At 40.8% G+C, this 21713-nt stretch overlaps 1 protein-coding gene across 1 annotated transcript in view; it reads left to right on the plus strand.

The window, feature by feature from the left end:
• The window catches only part of ARL8B (ARF like GTPase 8B), a 33415-nt gene extending 11916 nt beyond the window's left edge, over positions 1-21499 (plus strand). Inside the window, exons 2-7 of the mRNA XM_048857563.2 lie at positions 8151-8231; positions 11570-11643; positions 12128-12221; positions 17266-17333; positions 17610-17680; positions 19509-21499. Of these exons, the coding sequence (XP_048713520.2) occupies positions 8151-8231; positions 11570-11643; positions 12128-12221; positions 17266-17333; positions 17610-17680; positions 19509-19558 (438 nt within the window). The 3' untranslated portion in view covers positions 19559-21499. The remainder of the gene's footprint in view (positions 1-8150; positions 8232-11569; positions 11644-12127; positions 12222-17265; positions 17334-17609; positions 17681-19508) is intronic.
• The last annotated feature ends 214 nt before the right edge of the window (positions 21500-21713 follow it).

Here is a 21713-nt window from a genome sequence, read left to right on the forward strand (position 1 = left end):
TAGATGTTTCTCTTTCAGTTCTGGTTTAGTAAAAACCTGTTCTAGAATACTGTAGTTTTTGTTTTGGAGAAGCTTGTTTAACTGGATGTTTACTATAAATGAGTAAGAGTGATCTTTCAGGAGGCCTTACTGAAGTACAAGATGTCTAATGAATGTGGTATTAATGAGCACTGAAAACAAACACTAGCATTCGACTCGAGTCAGCATACTGTGCTTGCTGTCCTCAAAGTGATACAGCATTCATCAGGCTATATAATTGACAGATTATGCAGCAGCCAAACTCCCGCCTCAAGATTGAAACCCTAGGTCAGACATTGCAGAACATAGTGTCTGCAATGTATTATGGGTTAAGGAAGTGAACTTGCCAATTAAAACTACTTCTCTACTCTAAACTAAACAAAATTCACTCTACTTCAATATGAAGTAAAGGCATTTGAGTTACAGATGGCATATTTTGTTGATGAGATTCTGTCCCATGCAGGAGTGGGAATGACACTAAGCAGGCTGAATAACTTTTGGTGCTTCTAAAGTACTTAAAGTCTTGGAAAGAAGCAGCATACCTGGCTGGTTTTATCCCAGTGCTACAGATAGAGGTTGAGGGCTCTGCAGCTCGCTTCCACTCTTGAGTCATATAAACCTGCAAGCTTTGTGACATAACCCAGCCTCTAAGGAGGTGTAGCTAAGAAATTCCTGGCAGGCTATTCATAATGCTTTCTTGCAGGGCTTTCTACACCTTTTTCTGTAGCAGCTGGTACTGGCCTTCCCTTCCACTTCTTCATGACGGCTTAAAAGTTGCCTCAACCAAATGCAACATATTTTGTGCTAACTTACTCCACATCTGCCTGCAAGATAGTTGTTTCTCAGACTACATAGATTCATGAAAGTATGTTTAAAGCCAGACAACTAGAATTCTGTTGGACTGGGTCCTAAAAAATGGTTGAGGTCATTGATGGGCAGCCTGCAAGAGTTGTACTGCTGAATGCCTGGCCTATGAACTAAACTATTTACCGTTCTTCCAGTAGAACGGATACTCTGGAGAAAGATTTGTCAGCAGTTTTTTGAGCTTTTTGTTCATCAAGGAAGCTGTAATTCTTGCAGATGGCTTCTTCAGAAGCTAGAAATTAATGGAATGGAATGGTGTTTATGACTTTCACCTGTCTGAGCTGTAACTGAAAAATGGAATCTGTACAAGAGCTGTTAAAATTGCCTTCTGAGGGGTCTGGGGAATGGGGAAAAGACACTAGAAACAGATGGAATCTTTTGTCTAGCAATGAATTTAACTTCTTCCATGCTCCAAGGTTGCAGAATTTTACCTAAGATGACTGTGCTGATTTTATTATACAATTCTATATTATAAGCTTATAGCATTAAATAGGTGTACCATCTGTTCAGTAGGCAGATATTATTCTAATGGGTGGCTGTAGTAGCTTGTTAATAGGATGCATTATATTGTACCTAGAAGAGTGGACAACATGACTTGCCACCCATTAGAATGTGCTAAGACCATTGCTTGAAATGAAATCTTAATTTATGGAAATACTAAAGCTAGTTTTTTTTTACCTTGCTGTAAAGTAGCAATACTGTCTAGCCAGTTTCTCCAGGATTTGCCACTGGATGCATAGACTGTGCAACCAGCAATGTGACAGGCACCGGTCAATAAACCTTTTTCCCCTTGGGAAGCCCTAAGAGTGCCCAAGGTGGTAGTGGAACTCCCTGGGTGAAGAAAATATCCCCAGAAAAGCAATGAGCCAGAATCCTGTTGGCCAACAGTATCGACGCTCCTGAGACCACACCCATTTAGAAAAGGCACAATAAGGCAGGTGCTTCCTTCAACTTGGAGTGGTGCTTTGTCTAGAAGTTGCAGCAAATCTCTACCAATCGTCTTGATGGTCACTTGTCTTGGTGGGAAGGACCCAGGCATTGGCAGCAGCTCAGATGTCCAAGCAGCCCTATTTAGGGGTGGCCTGCTTACCCCAGTTTGGGGAAGGCCCTAGAAAAGATGGACTAAGAAGAGCTCCCATCCGATTTCTTCTTTCCTGGCTCTAAATTAATCATTGCTTGTTGGGATGTTAACACTGCATTAACCATACTCGAACTGAAAGACCATGAATGTCAGAAAACAGCCATAATTGATAGAGAACTGCATCAACTAAGTGTTGATATTGCAATCCTCAGTGAGATGAGACTTTTGGAAACTGGATCACTAGATAGAAGTAAACTACCACTTCTGTGGAAAATGAACCAGTGATCTATGGTGTGGGATTTGTTGATGCAAAGCCTCTACCGCTTTTGGCAAAGTTATCTCATGTGTCTGGAAACAACAAGCTGCTAACCTGAACACAAAGGTGTCCACTTACCAGGCTTGTGTCCTCAGTACCCTCCTTAATGGCTGTGAAAGCTGGGTCATGTACCCCCAAGCAGGAGCAGAGATTGACTAGCTTCCACCTTCCCTGACTTCTCTAATTTTTCTGAGACACTTAGAACCGATGGATCACTGACAAGATCCTTGAGAGAACCAGCCTACAGTCTAAGCAGACTATGCTGGACGCTTGCAGGCTTCGCTGGGGGGACATGTGAAGTGCATGCCTTAAGATCATCTGCCAAAGGCTGTGCTGTATGGCCAACTTAAGAACAACCCACACCACACAGGTAGGCCACAGCTCCACTACTGCAAGGTCTCTAGAAATTCAGCCTTCTCCCATTTGTCAGTGGGAATGCTGCCCACAACCGCTCAGTCTGGAGAAGCTTGGTCAAGGCTGGTGCAGTCATCGTGGAGACCCATTAGAGAGCCCAGGCTGAAGCCCACAAGCAAGCCAAGAAGCACAGAGTATGCTCCAACCTCCATCTGGTGAGTGGACCTGTACCCACTGTAGGAAGTTCTGCCACTCGCATATGGGTTCTTCTCCCACACCATTGACTGACTTCATGGTATTTCCTTTCATCTGTCAAGATGTTGGATGGTCATAGTAAAGAAGCAACTGTACTGAAAGTAAGGACTATCTGAAGATTTAATCTCATTGCTAAAGTGCTGTCTTGACAAAATGGTACTTCATTCAACATCTGCCTTACATGCTGGATTTTGCAACTGTCATCTTTAGCAATAAACTCAAAACAGCCATTTCTGCTGGTTAGAAGTACTTAGTCTCTGCAGCTCCTTGGAGGGCGCAACTATAGCGTGAAATACTTTAACGGTTTGCTTTGTAGGAAGATACTGTTGCCAGGGATGTTGTGTCACAAGGGTTTAAAACAATGACTTTCTCTTTGGTTTAAACCAAAAATATTTTCAGCAGAATAACTAATCTTACTCTGTCCTGCATAGTAGTAGAATTGATTCTAAGCAGACTGAAGAAGAATCCTTAAATCTAACAGTTAACCAGATGTGATGGTAACTGTGGATGATGGTGAAACTTGTGGGAAGGGTGGTAGTGGAAAAGCTAGGAAATAAGGTTGTTCAGAATTAAAGTGAAACAATCTTCTGTAGCCCGTAAGGCAAATTATAAAATGCTGAAATTCAAGTTAGAAATGAATCACCTGCACTGATACTTGTGACTTGCCTAAACAAGTCCTATCCTGTAAAACAAATTTGTACCCTAGTTTTGGTTTAGAGACTCAGACTAGTGACATGTAGTGTATAATAGTTCCTTTGGAAACTTCAAGAGTGCTGCTGGTGTACGCTTACCTATACAGTGCTGGACAAATGAGTCACAACCTGGAAGAGCCTACAACCTAAAGGCACAAGTAAAAGATAGTGTAGTCTAATGGCTGAAATGCTTGATGGAATAGGAATGTATTGAGAAGCATCTTGGATGAGGAGAGGGAGACTAACTAGAACTTTCCAAGCATGAAAGGGATCGTGAAATAGCACAGAGTGCAAGAGCCTAAGGGAGCAGTCATGAGAAGGTTGGGTGGAGGATAAGGAATTGAGGTATTGGAATGGGGTGGAGTTGTGCAGAGCCTTGAATGCAAGGATGAAAAGCTTTCAGCTGAATAGGGAATAGATGAAGCTCTTGATTATTGGAGGGGATCTATCTCCTTTCTCTTAGTTTAAGGGCAGAATTGGTAGCAATTTGATTTTTAGGGTTTGGAATTTCATTTGTCACCTCAGCAAATCTTTATTGTTATTGGTTGCCCATCCTAATATCTGTCACTATAGCCATCAGAGTATCCCCTGAACTTGACTGTGCTAAAATGGTTGGCAGTGAAACTGTAAATATCACTCAATGGTTAAATGTAACTCATCACCTTTATGAGCTGTTGGCTTAACTACCTGTAGACTTGGCAAATATCTTCAACTTTGGATTGGTTTCACATTTTGAAGTAGTCTTCTTTTGAAATGGAATGTCTTTTGGCTTCTTTAAAATGAAACCTTAGTTTGTGCTACCAGAAGGGCATTTATGCATCAATTTACCTGCATACATTGTCCCCTAAAATACAGGGCCCTGCACACGTTGCACTGTATGACTTCAAAATTGATCATTTGATTAACTTGGCTAGGTTCTACAGAAGTGAGCCATATTAAGGAGAAATGGTCACCTGTGTGTTTGAGGGAGGGAGTTTCAGATGTAAGGAGCAGCCTGGAAGAAGGCACAGATGACATAAAGAGCAGGAAAAAGAGTTGAGTTGAGCAAAGTTGAAAGCCAAGTGATCAGGATAAAAGCAGGAACCTTGTGCATGGTCACAAGACCACATTGCTTGCTGCCTTCAGAGAAGACGGACATTGCTGTTTCAGGCAGCTTTTGCCTGACAAACAGAATATTACTGCTTGTAAATTTTCTGCACCAGATGTGTTGTCAAACAACTTTTTACGAATATATTGAGGCTGTTTTTGCTTACCTTGCTTAAAGCGTCCAATCACATTCTGAATATACTTAATAAATGAGGTCTTAGTTGTATTTCATAGATTTTTAGGTGATTGGCTTCTTGTTGTGTGAGCCGGTAGAGTACACCTTAATCTAAAGATTAGGCCTGATTCTGTCCTGTGTGGGTAGTGGTGTTAGAGAGACTCTTTAGATCAGAGGTCCCAAAACTGTGGGGCACACCCCCAGAGCAAAGTTGTTGTTGGTTTTTTGTTTTTTTTGGGGGTGGGGGGTGGCAGGGACCAGGTCAGCCCCCATGGGGGTGGGGCCGGAGCGCCATCCAGCTCTGCTCCAGCCCCCGCTCCCGGCTGTGACTCCATGCCTGGCTGTAGCTTCTGCTTCTGCCCCCCAGCCTTGGCCCCCCGCCTTATCCCTGTCCATGCCCCTCTTGCGTTCCCCCCCGCCCCAGAGCTGTGGCCCTGCTCTGGCCTCTGCTCCTGCGGTGGCAGAGGGGGACATGGCTTAGGAGGGGCATGACCCTGAAAAGTTTGGGGACCACTGCTTTACATAGTAGCAAGTAGGGTAAAGGGATCTCTGGGGAGAAGTGAAACAGACTGCACAGTGCAGGGGGGGAAAGGGTCATAAGGGGTGGGAGGAAGAGGAAAAACTTAACCAGAAGATCACTACACGCACACAAGCCATCCACAATCCTGTATAGGAAAGAGTGGGGAGTAGGCCTGAAACCTAAAAGGGAAAGGTACAGGCTAACAAAGCAAGTACTTTTAGAGATGTTATCAAGTTGATGTTAAAGTAGAGCTGCTTAGTTCTTGAAGGAACTGTGTGGTGTGGCTTGGCCACAATGTGGCTTTGGGGGACAGAGGTGTTCACCTGAATGGCTTGAATAAATTTCTGAAGCCCTGGCCATCACCTTCAAAAAACGGGTAGAATTTTCTGGGTGCTCAACTGAGAGGCCTTCGGAGTCTAACATTTTGCAAAATGCTGAGGATGCTCTGAAAACTAGATATCAAAGTATGCAGAATGGCTAGTAAGATTTTTTGATGTATTACAAAATAAGTACCAAATAACCTGTCCAGTGAGAAGCATCTGGAATAATGAAATGGAACTTCTCTTATAGTTTTGAGGTACTGTGTAAGTAGGTCAGTGAAGTCTCACCTTTTTCTAAGCCACCGACACAACAAAAGCCCTGTCAGTGAGAATGAAAACATGAACTATCAATGGCTTGAAAAATTAGCAACTTGAACCTCCACTGCCAGGGCATCTTAGGTTCACTTTTAATTGCTAGTTGCAACTAAGAAAATTTTGTCTCTATCTACAAACTAAAGTAAAAATAACTTCAGAATTACATTGTAAAAAGGCCATTGGCTTCTCTGGCCATATCTTAACTCCTAAAAGACCACCTGCAGTATAAATAGAATCTGTAAATTTACCCAAGTTGCCCACTCATTCATCTGTCACTTAAACTGTATCTTACTTTAGAGGTTGATCTCTTCCTCTGCATTTCAGAGTTCAGTAGTAAAGTCAACATACAACACACTTTTATAACTGCAGAGGTCTTTATATATAATCAGTCAGATGAGCAAAGGTGAATTTGCAATAATCTGTTTAAATATCAATTTACATAAGTCTGTATTTATCAGTTTCTAGACTTGTATGCAAATCTGTATTTGAGGCATCCAGTTGCCTTTATTCATTGGTTCAGTAATGGGTAAATGCAGTGGAGAGTTAAAGGGCAACTGAACTGTAGAAGGAGCATAACTTTGTAACCAGGAAATAGAATGGCGCCAGGCCTGATGTTACAAGTTGATCATGATCTCTGGATATTACCTTATGAACCATGTTTAAAGCAGTTAGAAAAGGAGTACATGCATCCAGTGAAGTGAGCTGTAGCTCACGAAAGCTTATGCTCAGATAAATTTGTTAGTCTCTAAGGTGCCACAAATACTCCTTTTTCTTTTTGTGGATACAGACTAACACGGCTGCTACATTGAAACCTGTCTTTAAAGCAGTTGTAACTCTGCTGCTTTATGCAGAAGTCCTAAGTAATTTACAGGACAGTTTAGCTACTTAATGAGTCAGGTTATGGAAAGATGTGTGCAAGGTCTTGTCTTGTGGCAATATGCTGTTGGAGAGATGGGATAGCTAAGAGTAATGAGAGAGCTCTCACATCTGAGATGTCCCAAGAGTCACCTGATTCGGTCTGATTATAGTGGACACTGACCCATTTCACAAACCTACTACAGCCAATACTACTTCAGCAGAGACCTGAGTCTGGAAGAAAGCGTTTACTTTTGCAGAGGCAAACTTAAAGTTGAGGCAGAATAGCCTGGGAGAAATCTGTACTATTGTTACCTGTACCTGTTTGTTTAGCCGCCCCCCCACACACACACACAGAAAAAGCCCCTGGTTTCCAGTACCATGTAAAAGACCTCCTTTGGCCAATGTAAGCTAACACTACAGATAAAAGTAGGAACCATACCATTACTATGAAAGGAAGTACCAGTTTATACATCTTGTAAGACCATGATCCATAACTAATCTTTAATACTAAATAGTAATGCACAATAGCATGAACATTCTCTCAAACCTTCAGTCACCCTGAAATCCTCACTTGCTGTCTACAGGACACACCCCACTCCCACTTTTCTGAGTACTGTTGAAATTTGTGCAAATTGAGATGCCAGTTTTGTTTCTCAGGAGGCTCAGAGGCTGTGCAAGTTTTTCCAGTTGCCATCTTATTGCCCTAGGGAGTTGAAGCATAGCTTTTTTTTTTGTGTTGAAAGCCAGTCCCACTGGAGTTGACACCCTCTGTACATGTTGCCCAATTAAGCTATGTAAGACTCAGGAAAAATACCTATTCCAGAGTGATAGTGAGGTTCCCATAGCACACAGCTGGAATACTAAGCTCCATCACAAGAAGTACTTGCATCTTTGTTCTTTTGGAGCTCTGTATAACCAAGAGATTGAGTTACTTCACATAGCTTAACGTAAGCAAATCATTTTTCCTCTGGTTTAGCTTCATGCACAGTACTTGCTCACTAGATATTCATTCTTTTTGATTTTGAATGAAACATTTCTGGATAGGCCTGAGGGAAATCGTGGTTGGAAATGAGAATTAATAGGCCTCCATACAAAAATTAGTTGCATCATCTATGTTTCCTGGCACTTCAACTAGAAAATCCTCTCCTTATCTGAGGACGCGGTTTTTTTGTGTATTTTTTTTTTTAAATAGCCATGTACTGTAAACCCTGTCAATCATGCATATACATGATTTTGTGCTGAAACATTCTCTGCTTATTGTGACAAGATCTAATACAAACTCTCTCTTCTATTCAGTCAGGTCAATTCAGTGAAGATATGATTCCTACAGTGGGCTTCAATATGAGGAAAGTTACTAAGGGCAATGTGACGATAAAGGTATGTCAAGAACATTTTGCTCCTTATTGGGGCAAAAGTGTTCAATAGCTTTTAAAGGGATGCTCTCAGATAAGGTCACTGTCTGAAATGAACTCCATAGATTGACTTGAGAAAGCTAAATTGACCTTTCGTCAGTCCAGCTTTGTTTTGTCTTGCCATCAGTCAGGTGTCTTCCTTCTCTTTTCTCTCTCCTCCTCCTTTCTCCCCCCCCCCCCCCAAAAAATAAATAAACAAACAAACAACCAAGACAAGCCTGTTTTGCTTGCCGGTTCTTAGTCACTAGTATAATGCTGCTTGTCTGAGTTGCAAACACAGCAGGGGAATTTCTAATTCAATTTTTCTTCCTGAAGCATTTAAAAATGCATGGAATAATCAAACCAGAAGCTTTGGTTAAACTTCTTCATGCATAAGAGCCCTTCTGTGTTAAAATGGAATGTTTGACTGGCATGTTCTGTTATGACTATATTCAGCTATTTCCAGTGGATCAGTAGGAATAACTCTTAAATTCTTATCTGTGTAAGAACATTAAATTCTGGCTTCTCTCCAGGCAGCATTCAACTCTGTAGTAAATGAGAAATATACCAGAAATGTACAGGCTAAACAACAGAACCTCTTCGTTCTCTGGAAAACCAAGTTTAAAATGGGAGCTTAAATAATCTCTTGTGTCGAATAGGAATCAAATTTCAGTTTATTCCCTTCTGAGACAGGAATTTGGGATTATGAACAAAAAATGGCACTAGCTCCTCAAATGGGCAAAGGAAGGGAGAAGTCCCTTGAATCTTCACACTTGGGAACAGTAGCATAATGGGTTCTCAAGCTAGCAGAAAATGGGCGACTTATCCAATTTCAAGGAAAATCATACCACGGAAAAGTTACTCAGAATGCTCCATATGACAGACTGGTCTAGATCTCCCTATCTGAAGTGGCATGATGAGTGCCCCACTATGCTGCTGCTATGTTTCTGTTGTTTTGCATCTAGAATACTATGGCATATGTGGCTCTCGCCTTTTTTTTTTTTTAAAGTTTTTATCCACACTCCTGAGGGTCGCTACTGTTTTTGCTGGATACCATCTGGAACTGACAGAATTCTGATCTGCCCTAGTCCTCCCATTTACAGATAACAGCATCAAGATACTTCTTATGAAAGGCTATGGTTACATCAAAAGCTGTGACTCCAGATAACATATGGGCCATACAATTCATTTATGTATTCAGGCTCTCTGCTCGTGACAGTGGGACTTCCCAAACCTAATAAATATTTGTCTACAACCTTTCCCACTTCCCTTACCCATGCCACTGCTATGGTACCTAGAGTAAAGCTATAACTTTAAAAATTAAAATGACTTCTAGTTTTGGGCAAGGGTGTTGCTTTTACATAATTAACAAATTGTAAAGTCTCCTGTTCATCTACAGCACTGTACAGGAAACACACTGTCAACTAATTAGAAGCTCTGAAATTACCTTATAGTAAGTTGTCAATTCTGCTAGTGGAGCAGAAATCCAAGAATACTAGACTCACTTGGATTAACATGGCTCCCAGCTTTCAGAGGGTCGGGGCTTCTGCGCACCTTAATATAATGTCCTGATCCCATTTCCTCAACCCCCAAAAACACCAAGTATGTAGTATAGGGCTGAAATAAATATATATATTTTTCCCCCCCATAACAGTGTGTGGCTTATGACCCTTCCTATGTACACTTAGCTTATTGCAGAAACATACAGTACCCACAAAGGTATTCTAGCTAGTATCTTTTGGATCAAAAAAACCCCTCACTGACAACTGACTAATTACACTTAATACATTCTGATTTACAATCCTGACTTAGCCTTCCACTCTCCTTTTTGGTGCTCTGACTCTTCCATGTGCCCCAATTGCTTGAGAAACTTGCTTCAAAGCAGGTTTTTTCAGTTGCAGCTAATTGTTCAAATGATCCACAACCTCATACCACAAGTTATGCTGGCTGCTTATACTGCAAGAAGTGAACTTAACAGGTCTGTTTTCTGGCATTGATACACGACCACGACACCTTAAAACTAATTCAGGAAATGCAAGAGTTAACCTTAAATCAGAACACTCTATTTCAAAGCCCAGTTTTGCCCTCAGATTTATGCAATCATCATTGTACAGATTCATGGATGAAGTGGCCCCTGTTTGAAGGTATACATGAGTGGTGGGCAACCTGCAGCCTCTGGGCTGCACACTGCCCATCAGGGTAATCCACTGGCAGACCGCCAGACAGTTTGTTTACATTTGCACAGCCGCCCGCAGCTCCCAGTGGCCACAGTTTGCCATTCCTGGCCAATGGGAGCTGGAGGAAGCGGCGGCAAGCATGTCCCTGTGGCCCACACCACTTCCCCCAGCTCCTGTTGGCTAGGAATGGCAAACTGTGGCCACTAGGAGCTCCGGGCAGCTGTGCAAATGTAAACTGCCTGGCAGTCTGCCAGCAGATTACCCTGTTGGGCCTCAGGTTGCCCACCACTGGTATATGTGGTATAGAACCCAACACTCATTTGAAATATGGATGACTTGAGGTTCTTCAACTTCTTGTATTAAAATATTGTTACATTTACAGGCACTTGCCCTAATAGGCTAGCGCACAAATATTGCTGCATTCTGCTTAATCAGAAATTCTCAACTATGGAAACCTGCAGTGAAATAACACAACAAAACTATTGTTACCTCAGTTTTCAGTCTGCATTGTTCAAGGGTCTAATAAATAGGTAACTTTTAACTGGATCATGCTGTGAAATTCTTGTAAACTGATCTGTAGATTTGTAAAGTTCAATAACTTGAGTTTGAGTTTAAGTGTAGGACTTTTTCCTACATATTCTGCTGTAAAGAGACTTTCTCTGGAGGCGCAGGTTAAACATAACCTTTCCCCTTGATGTGCCAGAGTTCCTTTTGTCAGTCCTCCAGTGAGATGCTCCATGCAAATGGCTGACTTCAGCGTGTATGCTGAGTGCAAAGTTGCATACTCTTACACTGTCTTTATGTTTTAGAACGACATGCATCTTCTTGTTTTGCTGTGTGCTGGGTAATACAGAAGTTCTGTAACTTCTGTGAATTTTTTAGGTGTCAAGCTTTCAGATACAAGCATCTATATTTTTACTTAATGTCTTAAAGTAGGGGAGAGTGTGGATAGATGACCCTGCTGACTAGAACCATACCATTATAGTGGAAATAGCCTTTGTGTGAAAACTACTGAGAAGACATAAGGATCAAATACTTTCAAGCACTTCACTTCACTTCACCTGTTGATAGTTCTTTTATACTGTGCTTTGTGATGTTTAAATTTAGACTTAACCTAGTGCCTTGCTAAACTTGCTTTTCCTTTAAGATCTGGGATATAGGAGGGCAGCCACGATTCCGAAGCATGTGGGAGCGATATTGCAGAGGCGTTAATGCTATTGTGTAAGTAAAGACTGTGTCAGGCTGCTCTCATCAGCTGTAGATTTTTCTTCTTCTTTGCAGCTGAGAAATAAGCCTTCAATTTGCAAACTAGTGTTCTGTTTTACTTTAAAATTCGGTTGTAGCCCCTCTAAACTAGCTTTTGAATGGTGTTGGGAAGAACTAAGGCTTGATTTCTTTTTAGCTATTGTTTATGTAACTTCTGATCTAATATATTAACTTCTTGACATCTGAAATCATCTGCACGACCTTTGTGAGACAGTCTGTAGCTTGACTGCCCCAACTCCAAGTACATTTTAAATGGGAGAGTTTATCAAGCTCTACTTGGCTGACTAGTATTTGGGACAGTTGCCCCCTCTGCAAGACTTGTAAATTTGTTCAAACAGATAGTCCTGGAACTCAGTACATGTGCTAGTACATCTAGTTTCTGAAGCTTATAAACCTGCTTAAGTTACTGAATAACTAAATTTACAATATCTTTTTAAAGATATATGGTAGATGCTGCTGATCGTGAAAAGATAGAAGCCTCTCGAAATGAGCTACATAACCTTCTAGACAAACCACAGTTACAAGGAATCCCTGTAAGTAGTATATTCTGGCTCTAACATTGCATGCTTGGTATCAGCGAAAAGGTAGGTGTGGTAATATCTTTTATTGGATCAGCTCCTGTTGGTGGAAGCTACAAGCTTTCGAGCTACCCAGCTGCTCTTCAGGTCTGGGGAAGAAAGCAGAGAATCTGAAATAAATACAAGTTGGGACAGATTGTTAAGCAGAAGGGTTAACATAGTTGTTGGGGCATTTAATGCACTGGATGAGGTACACCACTTGTGTAGACCCAGGAATTTTGAAAGGTGGGTATTCATGATGGTAGCAGGGGAGATATGTCTACAGACTTTGCATCTATTCTGCCAGGGTCTGCTTTGAGTTGGTGTGTCCTGGTCTGTGGGGAGCTTGCTTCTGATGATGAACGTGGCAAGGTTGGGGGATTGTTTGAATACCAGAAGAGGGGTTTAGGAAAAATTTATTTCAGGATGTGGTTCCCATCAAATACTGGCTGTAATTGTTTCATAATGTGATGCTGGCAGATTAGGTGCCAGCTTATGCCAAGGGCCCTAGGCCTCTGTCAAGATTCCTTCCCCACCCTGAACTCTCGGGTACAGATGTGGGGACCTGCATGAAAAACCCCCTAAGCTTATTTTTACCAGCTTAAGTTAAAACTTCCCCAAGGTACAAAATATTTTTTACCTTTTTGCCCTTGGACTTTATTGCTGCCATCACCAAGAGTCTAAAAAATTATATAACGGGGAAAGAGCCCGCTTGGAAATGTCTCCCCTCCCCCCCCCAAATCCTCCCCAAACCCTACACCCCCTTTCCTGGGGAAGGCTTGATAAAAATCCTCACCCATTTGCATAGGTGAACACAGACCCAAACCCTTGGATCTTAAGAACAATGAAAAAACAATCAGGTTCTTAAAAATTTTTTTTAATTGAAGAAAGTAAAAATCACCTCTGTAAAATCAGGATGGTAACTACCTTACAGGGTGATAGGATTCAAAACCTAGAGAATCCCTCTAGGCAAAACCTTAAGTTACAAAAAGATACAAAAACAGGAATATACATTCCATTCAGCACAGCTTATTTTATCAGCCATTTAAACAAAACAGAATCTCTCGCATATCTAGCTAGATTACTTACTAAGTTCTAAGACTCCATTCCTTTTCTGTTCCTGGCAAAACGACACAGACAGAGCAAACCTTTGTCCCCCCACCCCCCCTTGAAAGTATCTTGTCTCCTCATTGGTCATTTTGGTCAGGTGCCAGCGAGGTTATCCTAGCTCCTTAACCCTTTACAGGTGAAAGGGTTTTTCCTCTGGCCAGGAGGGATTTTAAAGGTGTTTACCCTTCCCTTTATATTTATGACAGTCTCACTGAACACTGACTGACAAATGCATAGCTGGAGACCAATCTGGTCCCACCTGTGTGTTAGCATTATTAAAACAGAAGTTGACAAGAATGTGTTAGTGTTTACACATGATGAAATGCTTGTAGGCTGCTGCATGTTTTGATCTGTTATAACTTTCACCATGGGCCACAGATGTAATGTGTGCATTTTAAACATCTGTAATTGTGTAACTTGGGAAAGAAGCATTAATTAATGTGAAGTGCTGGTCCTTTCCACAAGAAGGCCTATGGAAATCGAACCACTATGAAACAGCAAAGGACAAGGACTTTGTTGGTTGAGGCCAACACCCCTCCCCCCCCCCCTGCAGAGGAGGTAGGTGCTGCCACTTCTACCATCACAGAAGGAATTGCATCACTATACTGCTTGGAATTTGGAGAGGGCAATATTTGTAAGTTTTTAAGCAAGTGATCCCCAAACTGCTTAGCTTGTGTTAGCCCTAAAGAACATATAGAGTGCCTCTTACAGCAGCTTCTATTTCCTTTTGAAACCTAAAACTGACTTATTTGTGTGTTTACTTGTTGTAACCTTCTAAATAACTCTAAAGATCTCTTAGCCAAGAAAAAGAAATTAAGTTAGTTTATAGAATTGGCCACAAGTATTGCCTTTGAGAGATCTAAGGTACAGTTGACTGGGGTAAGTGACTGGTCCTTTAGGACTGAGAGTAACCTGAGTATTGTGACCTTTTGGTGTAAGGGACCATCTATCACAAGGCAAGCTTGCCTAGGTGGCAAGATAAACCAGAGTACCCAAGGGGGGCTGTCTGACCGCATGTTGAGGCGGTTGTCGTGCTTGCGGAGTTCACACTTGATACTTGGTTGGTGAAATCTAGGTATAGACAACACAACCAGTTTGGGATTTTTGCCAACACAACCAGTTTGGGATTTTTTAAGTCTGCCTTGAGATTGGCACTCATGGTCATGAGCCATTCTAGACAGCTTGAACAATATTCAGTATGGTTTCCAGTGTGGGATGTTAGCTGACAACTAAGTTTGTTGTCTGAAGGGTTTTTTCTGTATTGAAGCAGGTTTCCCCTGGGGTATTTGGGTGATCCTTACCATGATGTGATCCACTTCTCTGAAGTATCCTTGTTTTGGTGAAGGTGGTTTTAAGTGTTTTAAGGTGTATATCCCAGACTTTCTCCTTGGAGCATATTTTGTGGTGTCTGAGTGCCTGGCTGTAGATAAGACTTCTTGGGGTGTTTGGAGTGGTTGCTGGATCTAGGAAGGTAAGTGTGGTGATCAGTTGGTTACTTGGGTTTACAGCTGTTTGTAGGCCTCCATTGTTTGAGCAAATTATGGTGTCCAGGAAGTGATCTTGATGTGGGAGTATTCTGGAGAGAGTTTGATAGATGCATGGTGGTGGTTGAAGTTGTGGTGGGAAATCTGAGGAAGTTTAGGTGTTCGGTCTAGAGGATGAAAATAGAATTGAAATTTCAGGTATATCATGGTGCATTTTTCCAGAAATTCTTCCTCAAGGTGGTCCTCGAAGAGGCTTGCATATTGGGGAGCCATTGTAGTACCTGTGGCTGTTTTTCCATGGTTTGGACTGTGTTTGTTAAATGTGAAATTATGGGTGAAAATGAAATGGATGAGCTTAGTGATGTGTTTAGGGTGGATTTGAGTATTGTACATTAATTTGTAGGCATTATTTTGTATGCATGAGGCAGACTACAATGGTATCATTGTGAGGGAGGTGAACACAATCCTTGCCACCATGGAGGTCTGGGCGAGATTGTTCATGGTGAGGAGTTTCTGGAGGAAGCAGACCCTTTTGTGTGGTGAGTGACCTAAGGATGGTTTCTATTAGTCCTGATACTCTCTCAATAAGAGTGCTGTGGCCAGATACGATGGGTCTGCCTGGGTTCCCCTGTTTGTGTCTCTTGAAGCACGTAGAACAATTCTGTGGTGGGTTTGTGAGGGATGAGGTTGTAGAGTTTTTCTTGGAGTTTTTTGGGGCAAGGATTTGATGGTATATTTTAAGTTCCTGTGTGAATTGTGGTGTGTTCTTTATAGGTGGTGTCTGTTGGTCTTGTTGACATAGTTATGATGAAGTGCTATGATAGCATCTGCTCTGTCTGCAAGTTTGATCTCTATCTGCTGGTTAGGATTCAGGGACTTTGCAAAACCTTCAGACGTATCTCCACTGCTACAATGATTAGTGCCTTTTCAAGATTCATGAATCTGACACGTGCCTATCACAACATGCTGTGCCTCATCCAGTGCATTAAATGCTCCAATCACAACTATGTAGGGGAAACCAGACAATCACTATGCTCTCGGATGATCTCACTCAGGAAAAATGATAAAAGACCAAAACACTGTATCAGCTGTGATCTCCCCCCCCCCCCCCCCCCACAGTGATCATCTCAGATCTGATCTTTCAATAATTGTCCTCAAAGAAAACCTGCACAACATACTCAGAAGGTGAGCTTGGGAACTTAACTGTAAGTCTGCTAGACAACAAAAAATATGGACTTAACACACTGGTTTTATGCCTCATTTTCAACAATTTGTAACACACCACACTGCCTGCTGTCCTTAATTGCCCTCTTCATTTCAAGTGATGGTTTAACACAAATTGTAGGCCTTCTGCTTAACAGTCTGTCCCAGCTTGTATTTACCTCAGACGCTCTGCTTCCTTCCCCAGACCTGGAGAAGAGCTCTGTGTAGGTCGAAAGCTTGTACTTTCCACTAACAGACATTGGTCCAATAAAAAAATATTACATCACGTACCTTGTGTGTCTCTCTCATCCTGGGACCAACAGTTACAACACTGCAAACATATTCAGTCTCACGCAGATTTGTATGCAACTTCAAACGAAATGTAAGTTTTATGCAAATTTGTAGATTAACTCTTAGAAATCATTAAGCATATAAGGTTGGTTCTTCATGGTAAAGTTAGCTTGTGCAAACACTTATCACCTACCATGCCTGTTCTATTTTACTTTGCATTTTTATAATGCAGCTATCCCATGCTTTAGGCACATCTTGCTCGATGCTGTTTGAATTGTTTTGTTCAGCACCTACTGCAAGTAAATCATTTAGGGCAGGGACAGGTTTACTGTGTACAATGCCTAACACAATGGGGCCTTGATCTGGCTCAAGCCTCTAAATGTTACCATAACACAATAGTCAATAAATTACAATCATAGTGCAAAGCATAATCCACACTTTAAATTTTAGAAACACAAGCAGAGATCTGGGAAACTTGGTACAAAGGTAAACCCAGTAACCATAGAGGCAAGCTCTGAGAAGAATCCATTGTTCAGTCCAAAAATGGAGGGCAACAGGTGGAGGAATAGCAGACCTTCAAGAAAGAGGAGCTCTAAAGCACAGGAAACTGAAATAAGACCTGCTGATTGTTCTAAAGACCACCATCAAGGACTTGAGCAGACCTCTGGAAGGGGCTTTCATAATCTGGTCTTGAGGATTCTGTTTTGACCTTAGTAGTCTAACAGCTGAGACATAATTGATAAAATAGACTGAGGGGAGGTGCAAACACTCAAATCCAACTTATTAAATCATCTTTCTACAAGGCCTGGAAAGTGACACAGACCAATGTTTTTGTCTCCCTGTACTCAAAGTAAAATATACATCCCTACTTGACTGCCTGTGTTTGTGAGCAATGTTCTGTTTCTCACTGTTGCTAATATCAACTGTTTTAGGTTCTAGTACTTGGAAACAAGAGAGACCTTCCTAATGCTCTGGATGAGAAGCAGCTAATTGAAAAGATGTAAGTCTCAAAGAAAATGTGATTAAGAGAGTGTCTACTATAATTTTAATTAGCTAAATTCTTGTAGATATGTCTAAGTCATACAAAATGAGCAAATTTCAGCTTACTGCTCTCATGTCGTCTTATTTATAGCTGATGGCTTGAAAGACTGTAGAGAAACAAGCTTGCATGCAGTAGATTAAGTGATAGTGTCTAGGAAACGGTTAAGTGACTAATGTCAAAATGAGATCCCACTTTGTTACCACCAAATGTTACTACATGTCTCCTCTCTTTCAGGAATCTGGCTGCTATTCAGGACAGAGAAATTTGCTGCTATTCAATTTCTTGCAAAGAAAAGGATAATATAGGTAATATAACTTAACCCAGAAATGCCAATTTGAGAGATACCTTTCTTGAACTGGAGGTACACACACTCTAACCTCTTGTCTGTGTTCGACATAAGCAATGAGTCTGAGCCATTTTCAAAGTACTGTACAGTATACATTCATTATAGTAACTTCCTCAGTGTCATTTTAGTACAAATAACTCCTCCAAAGTGGCATAAAATTAAGAAGCACTGAACTTGAAGCCTTTACAATACTTGTATCCAGTCAGTGAAATGAAGTTTATTGTATTACTTCAGCTAGTCTCTAGTTATGAGCTGCAAGCTAGAAATAGCAAATTTAGCTTAAAATACAATAGTTCACATCTTCAACTCTTTTTTAGATTTGAAGCTTATGAAAAGAACTGTAGCTAGGTTCTAGTGTTCAGGAAACCAGTTTCCTGGACACTCATCCATGATTTAATCAGAGGAAATGAAGTATATGAATGCATAAAGGCTCCAATTCCTTATTGCATAACAAATCTCATTTGTTTGGTGCTGTAGTGGGTATTCTGTTTCTTTTACTTCTGGGCTAGATGCATCAGAGGGAGCTTGGACAAAAATCTGGAGGGAGAAGTGTGCAATCTACTTTGCTAGGTAACAAAATGTTAGGTGCTCCACCTACTCTACAGGTATAAGGAAGGCCAGCTGGTTGAGGCTGTTACATGACCTTAAATGACTAATGCTGCAACTCAGACAAGGCTGTTGCATTGCCAAGATCTGGGGGAAGCTAGATTGTGATATGGTGACTTGACCATATCTATCTCATTAACCATTCTGGGTAACAGATGGCCAGTATATAAAGATGTTCTTTATCATTGCCTTTTTATAATATGAAATTAAGTTATCACTTCGAGTGGATATAGCTAACACTTATCTTCAAACCGCATTTTCTGGAATCAGTGCTTCCAAACCAAGATTCAGACATAAGGATGTTATTGTAGATTATCTGCAGGGTATCAAACCAATAAACTTGGTGTCCTGGCTTTGTATTTCTGGCTGTTCATGTATCTTCCTGTGCTTCAACAGTCTTGTGATTGCTCAGGAAATTGACATGGGTAAGAATCTCTGTATTTTCATTACACTCCCTGCTTACAACATTGGACTGGTGACAGCACACGTACCTAAAACATCACCTGTCTAAATAATCAAAGCTAGAAGGGTAAACATCAGAGTACAGATGGGTAAACTGAGAATACTAGCTCAGTCACAGTTAATTAGCATCTGAACTAAGAGTAGGATGGTCATCTGATTCCCAGGCTAGTGTGCTTGAGGCTTATGTATCTGACTAAAGTTAGCTTCCCCAGAACATGGTATTGTATAGCTAATAAGATCCAATATGTGTGTGGAATAAGGCAAGTCTCTGGCTTCAGTTCTTTCTCTTTAATTTTACGTAGCTTGTTTTTGGGATTTGTCTAATGCTGGAGCCCTCAGATGTGCCCAGGTATTCCTTCCACTGGCTTCTTTACAGTTTCATATTAGGTGCTGTTGAAATTTTGCTGATTTTATGTGGCACTTCTGAGGGTGTAGGAGGGGGCAGTAGGACCAGGTACCAGTGAGACATGTTTTAACTTCCAATACAGACTCCTTTGGGGGTATAGAGGGGAGGTGAAAATTCTCCAGCCTATGACAATATTGAAGGTTCCTCTCAGCTGTGTACTGAGAACAGCATCCTGGAAGAACTTCAATAACACATACTGGAAAACTTTTATTTATATATATAAAAATATAATTTTTGAGGGGGCGGGGTAACTTAAATCTTTAGCTATATGTAAAAACCTTACACAAGTGCATCTTTTTTGTTTTCCCTTTAGATATCACGCTTCAGTGGCTTATTCAGCATTCAAAATCTAGAAGAAGCTGAAGTCTTCCTGGAATCTCCCAGCTGGCCATAATCTCAGAATTGTCCACTCCCTCCATGATGAATTACAACCCAATAGTCCTCTTGTATCCAAGAAATGGCCTTTTTCAGTTCATTTCTCATGTGCACTGCTGAAGACCTATATTCCTCTTTCTATCACAAAGAATCAACTAGAGTTGTCATAAGTCAGCACAAAAAGGGTTTATTTTTCAGCTGTCTAAAGAGTGTGTGTGTGTGTGGGTGGCTGGGGGCTTTTTAAAATTATCTGTACCATATTAAATCAGAGTACATTTCTGTTCTGGTCTTTCTGGGCCAGATTTTTATATTTGATTTTCAGAAAATGTTCATATTTTATTTCTAGTGTTTAGTGGCTTGAAGATGCTGTCACTGCACAGCATTAAGATTCTAGTGCCATATAGGGCATTTAGAAAGCATCCCACATCACACTTAAAGGTTAACTTCATTTTAATCTCACAAATGCATGTGAGGTGCATATTGTAAGATTTAGAAATGGAAACTGTCTGCATAGGGAAGCACTAGGTCAGCATCACTAATTCTACAGATGGGACTTTATGTAGTCGCTTCTAGACACCACTTTTCTGATGAATTAGAAAAGCCAAATCTTGTATTTGTCTAGATCATTACTTGTATCTTCCTTCTTTGTTGTTTTATGGGGATGGAAATGGAATATTTTACTAACCGCTTTCAACAGTTGGAGTATTCTAGGAGACTAAACAAATTTGCTAAGAGCATCGCTTTGCTCACAAATGCATTTTTCTGTCTCCAGATGCTTTAAATGGTCTTTATCTGAAACACCAGAACAAATCTGAGTTGCTGCATGATACTCAAATTACTTTTACTTTGGTAATCAGGGATACTGCTGACTTTCAGCATTGCACCTGTGTTACTGTATAGTCAGTGTCTCTTATTCATGGAATAGCTGGGCACAGTTTCATCTGGTGCTATGGAATATCTAGCTATTGTGACAACTCTAGACCTGCCTGCTTGCTCAATGTAATCATGTGCAAAGTCTACAGGTTGTAAATTGAAATATTTTATTGTGTCTCAAAGCACAAGAGCCAATGAATTGATCCCGTTTCTTGATTAGCTTCTACAGTATGGAGAAATACGTATAAACTAAAGATTGTAACATGTCTGTATAGCTATACTTTCTCAGTGACTTCAGTATATTTAAAGGGACAGACTCATCAAGACTGGTTTGTTCATATAGTAATGTTAATGTAGCCCACTGTAGTGTATACAGCTATGATACACCTGCTCATGTTGCCTCACACTGTGTGTGATTCTTTTAAGCAGCACCTAAACATAGATTCAGATGGTGCACTTTCAGAGCCTTCCGTTGTGAACACTTTCGTCCATCACGTAATTAAGACAAACCAGTTTTAATTTAGATTGCTATGGCCTTACTGTTCTGTATCAACTACTGCACTGTGCGCACACTACATGTTGTCTCCATTCATAAACCCAGCTTGTATTTTAGTTTGTCCTTTCATTCTCTGAAGCATGGTTTCAATTAATCCCATAGTAGTGTTGGTACTGTGGAGAGGGGTATATTAACTTGCTACTGTAGTCACTAGTTCACCCTGGACTGCTACAGTTACTTTGTTTAGCAACTTTGCTTGTGCCTAAAATAAGGAAACTGAACTAGAATGTGTGAATCTTTCTGTGTGGGGACCAGGTCACTGTTTAGTTAACTGGCCTATAGCTGAACTTGGTGTGTTTGGTGTGTATCTACTTGACTGCTTTTAGAATTTATGGCATCCAAACACTACTACCAACTATTAACCTGTGCATTAATCTCTGCATGTGAACAATTTAAATAATTACTGAACTTTGTAAATAAGTGATTTTTTTTTATTTGGATGCATATTGTTGGTTTACTGCTCTTCAGCTTTATTCAATAAACTTACATTTTGAGGGTTATATTGACACTTACCTTACTGACTCCTCAGTTATAGTCTGGCTTAATGTCTTTCTGTGGGCCACGGGTGAATATTAACTGTATTCTGACTTCTATTTTGACTTCCTGTTTAATTTTAGAATAGTGATTGGACAACATACAGTGTTTCACAGAAGGAATGGCTGGTCCATCTGAAACTTGCCCTACTCACCTCTTCCTTGCACATAGAACTCATAA

This window comes from Caretta caretta, chromosome 7, assembly GCF_965140235.1.
Source record: "Caretta caretta isolate rCarCar2 chromosome 7, rCarCar1.hap1, whole genome shotgun sequence".
In the NCBI taxonomy this organism is placed as follows: domain Eukaryota; kingdom Metazoa; phylum Chordata; order Testudines; family Cheloniidae; genus Caretta; species Caretta caretta.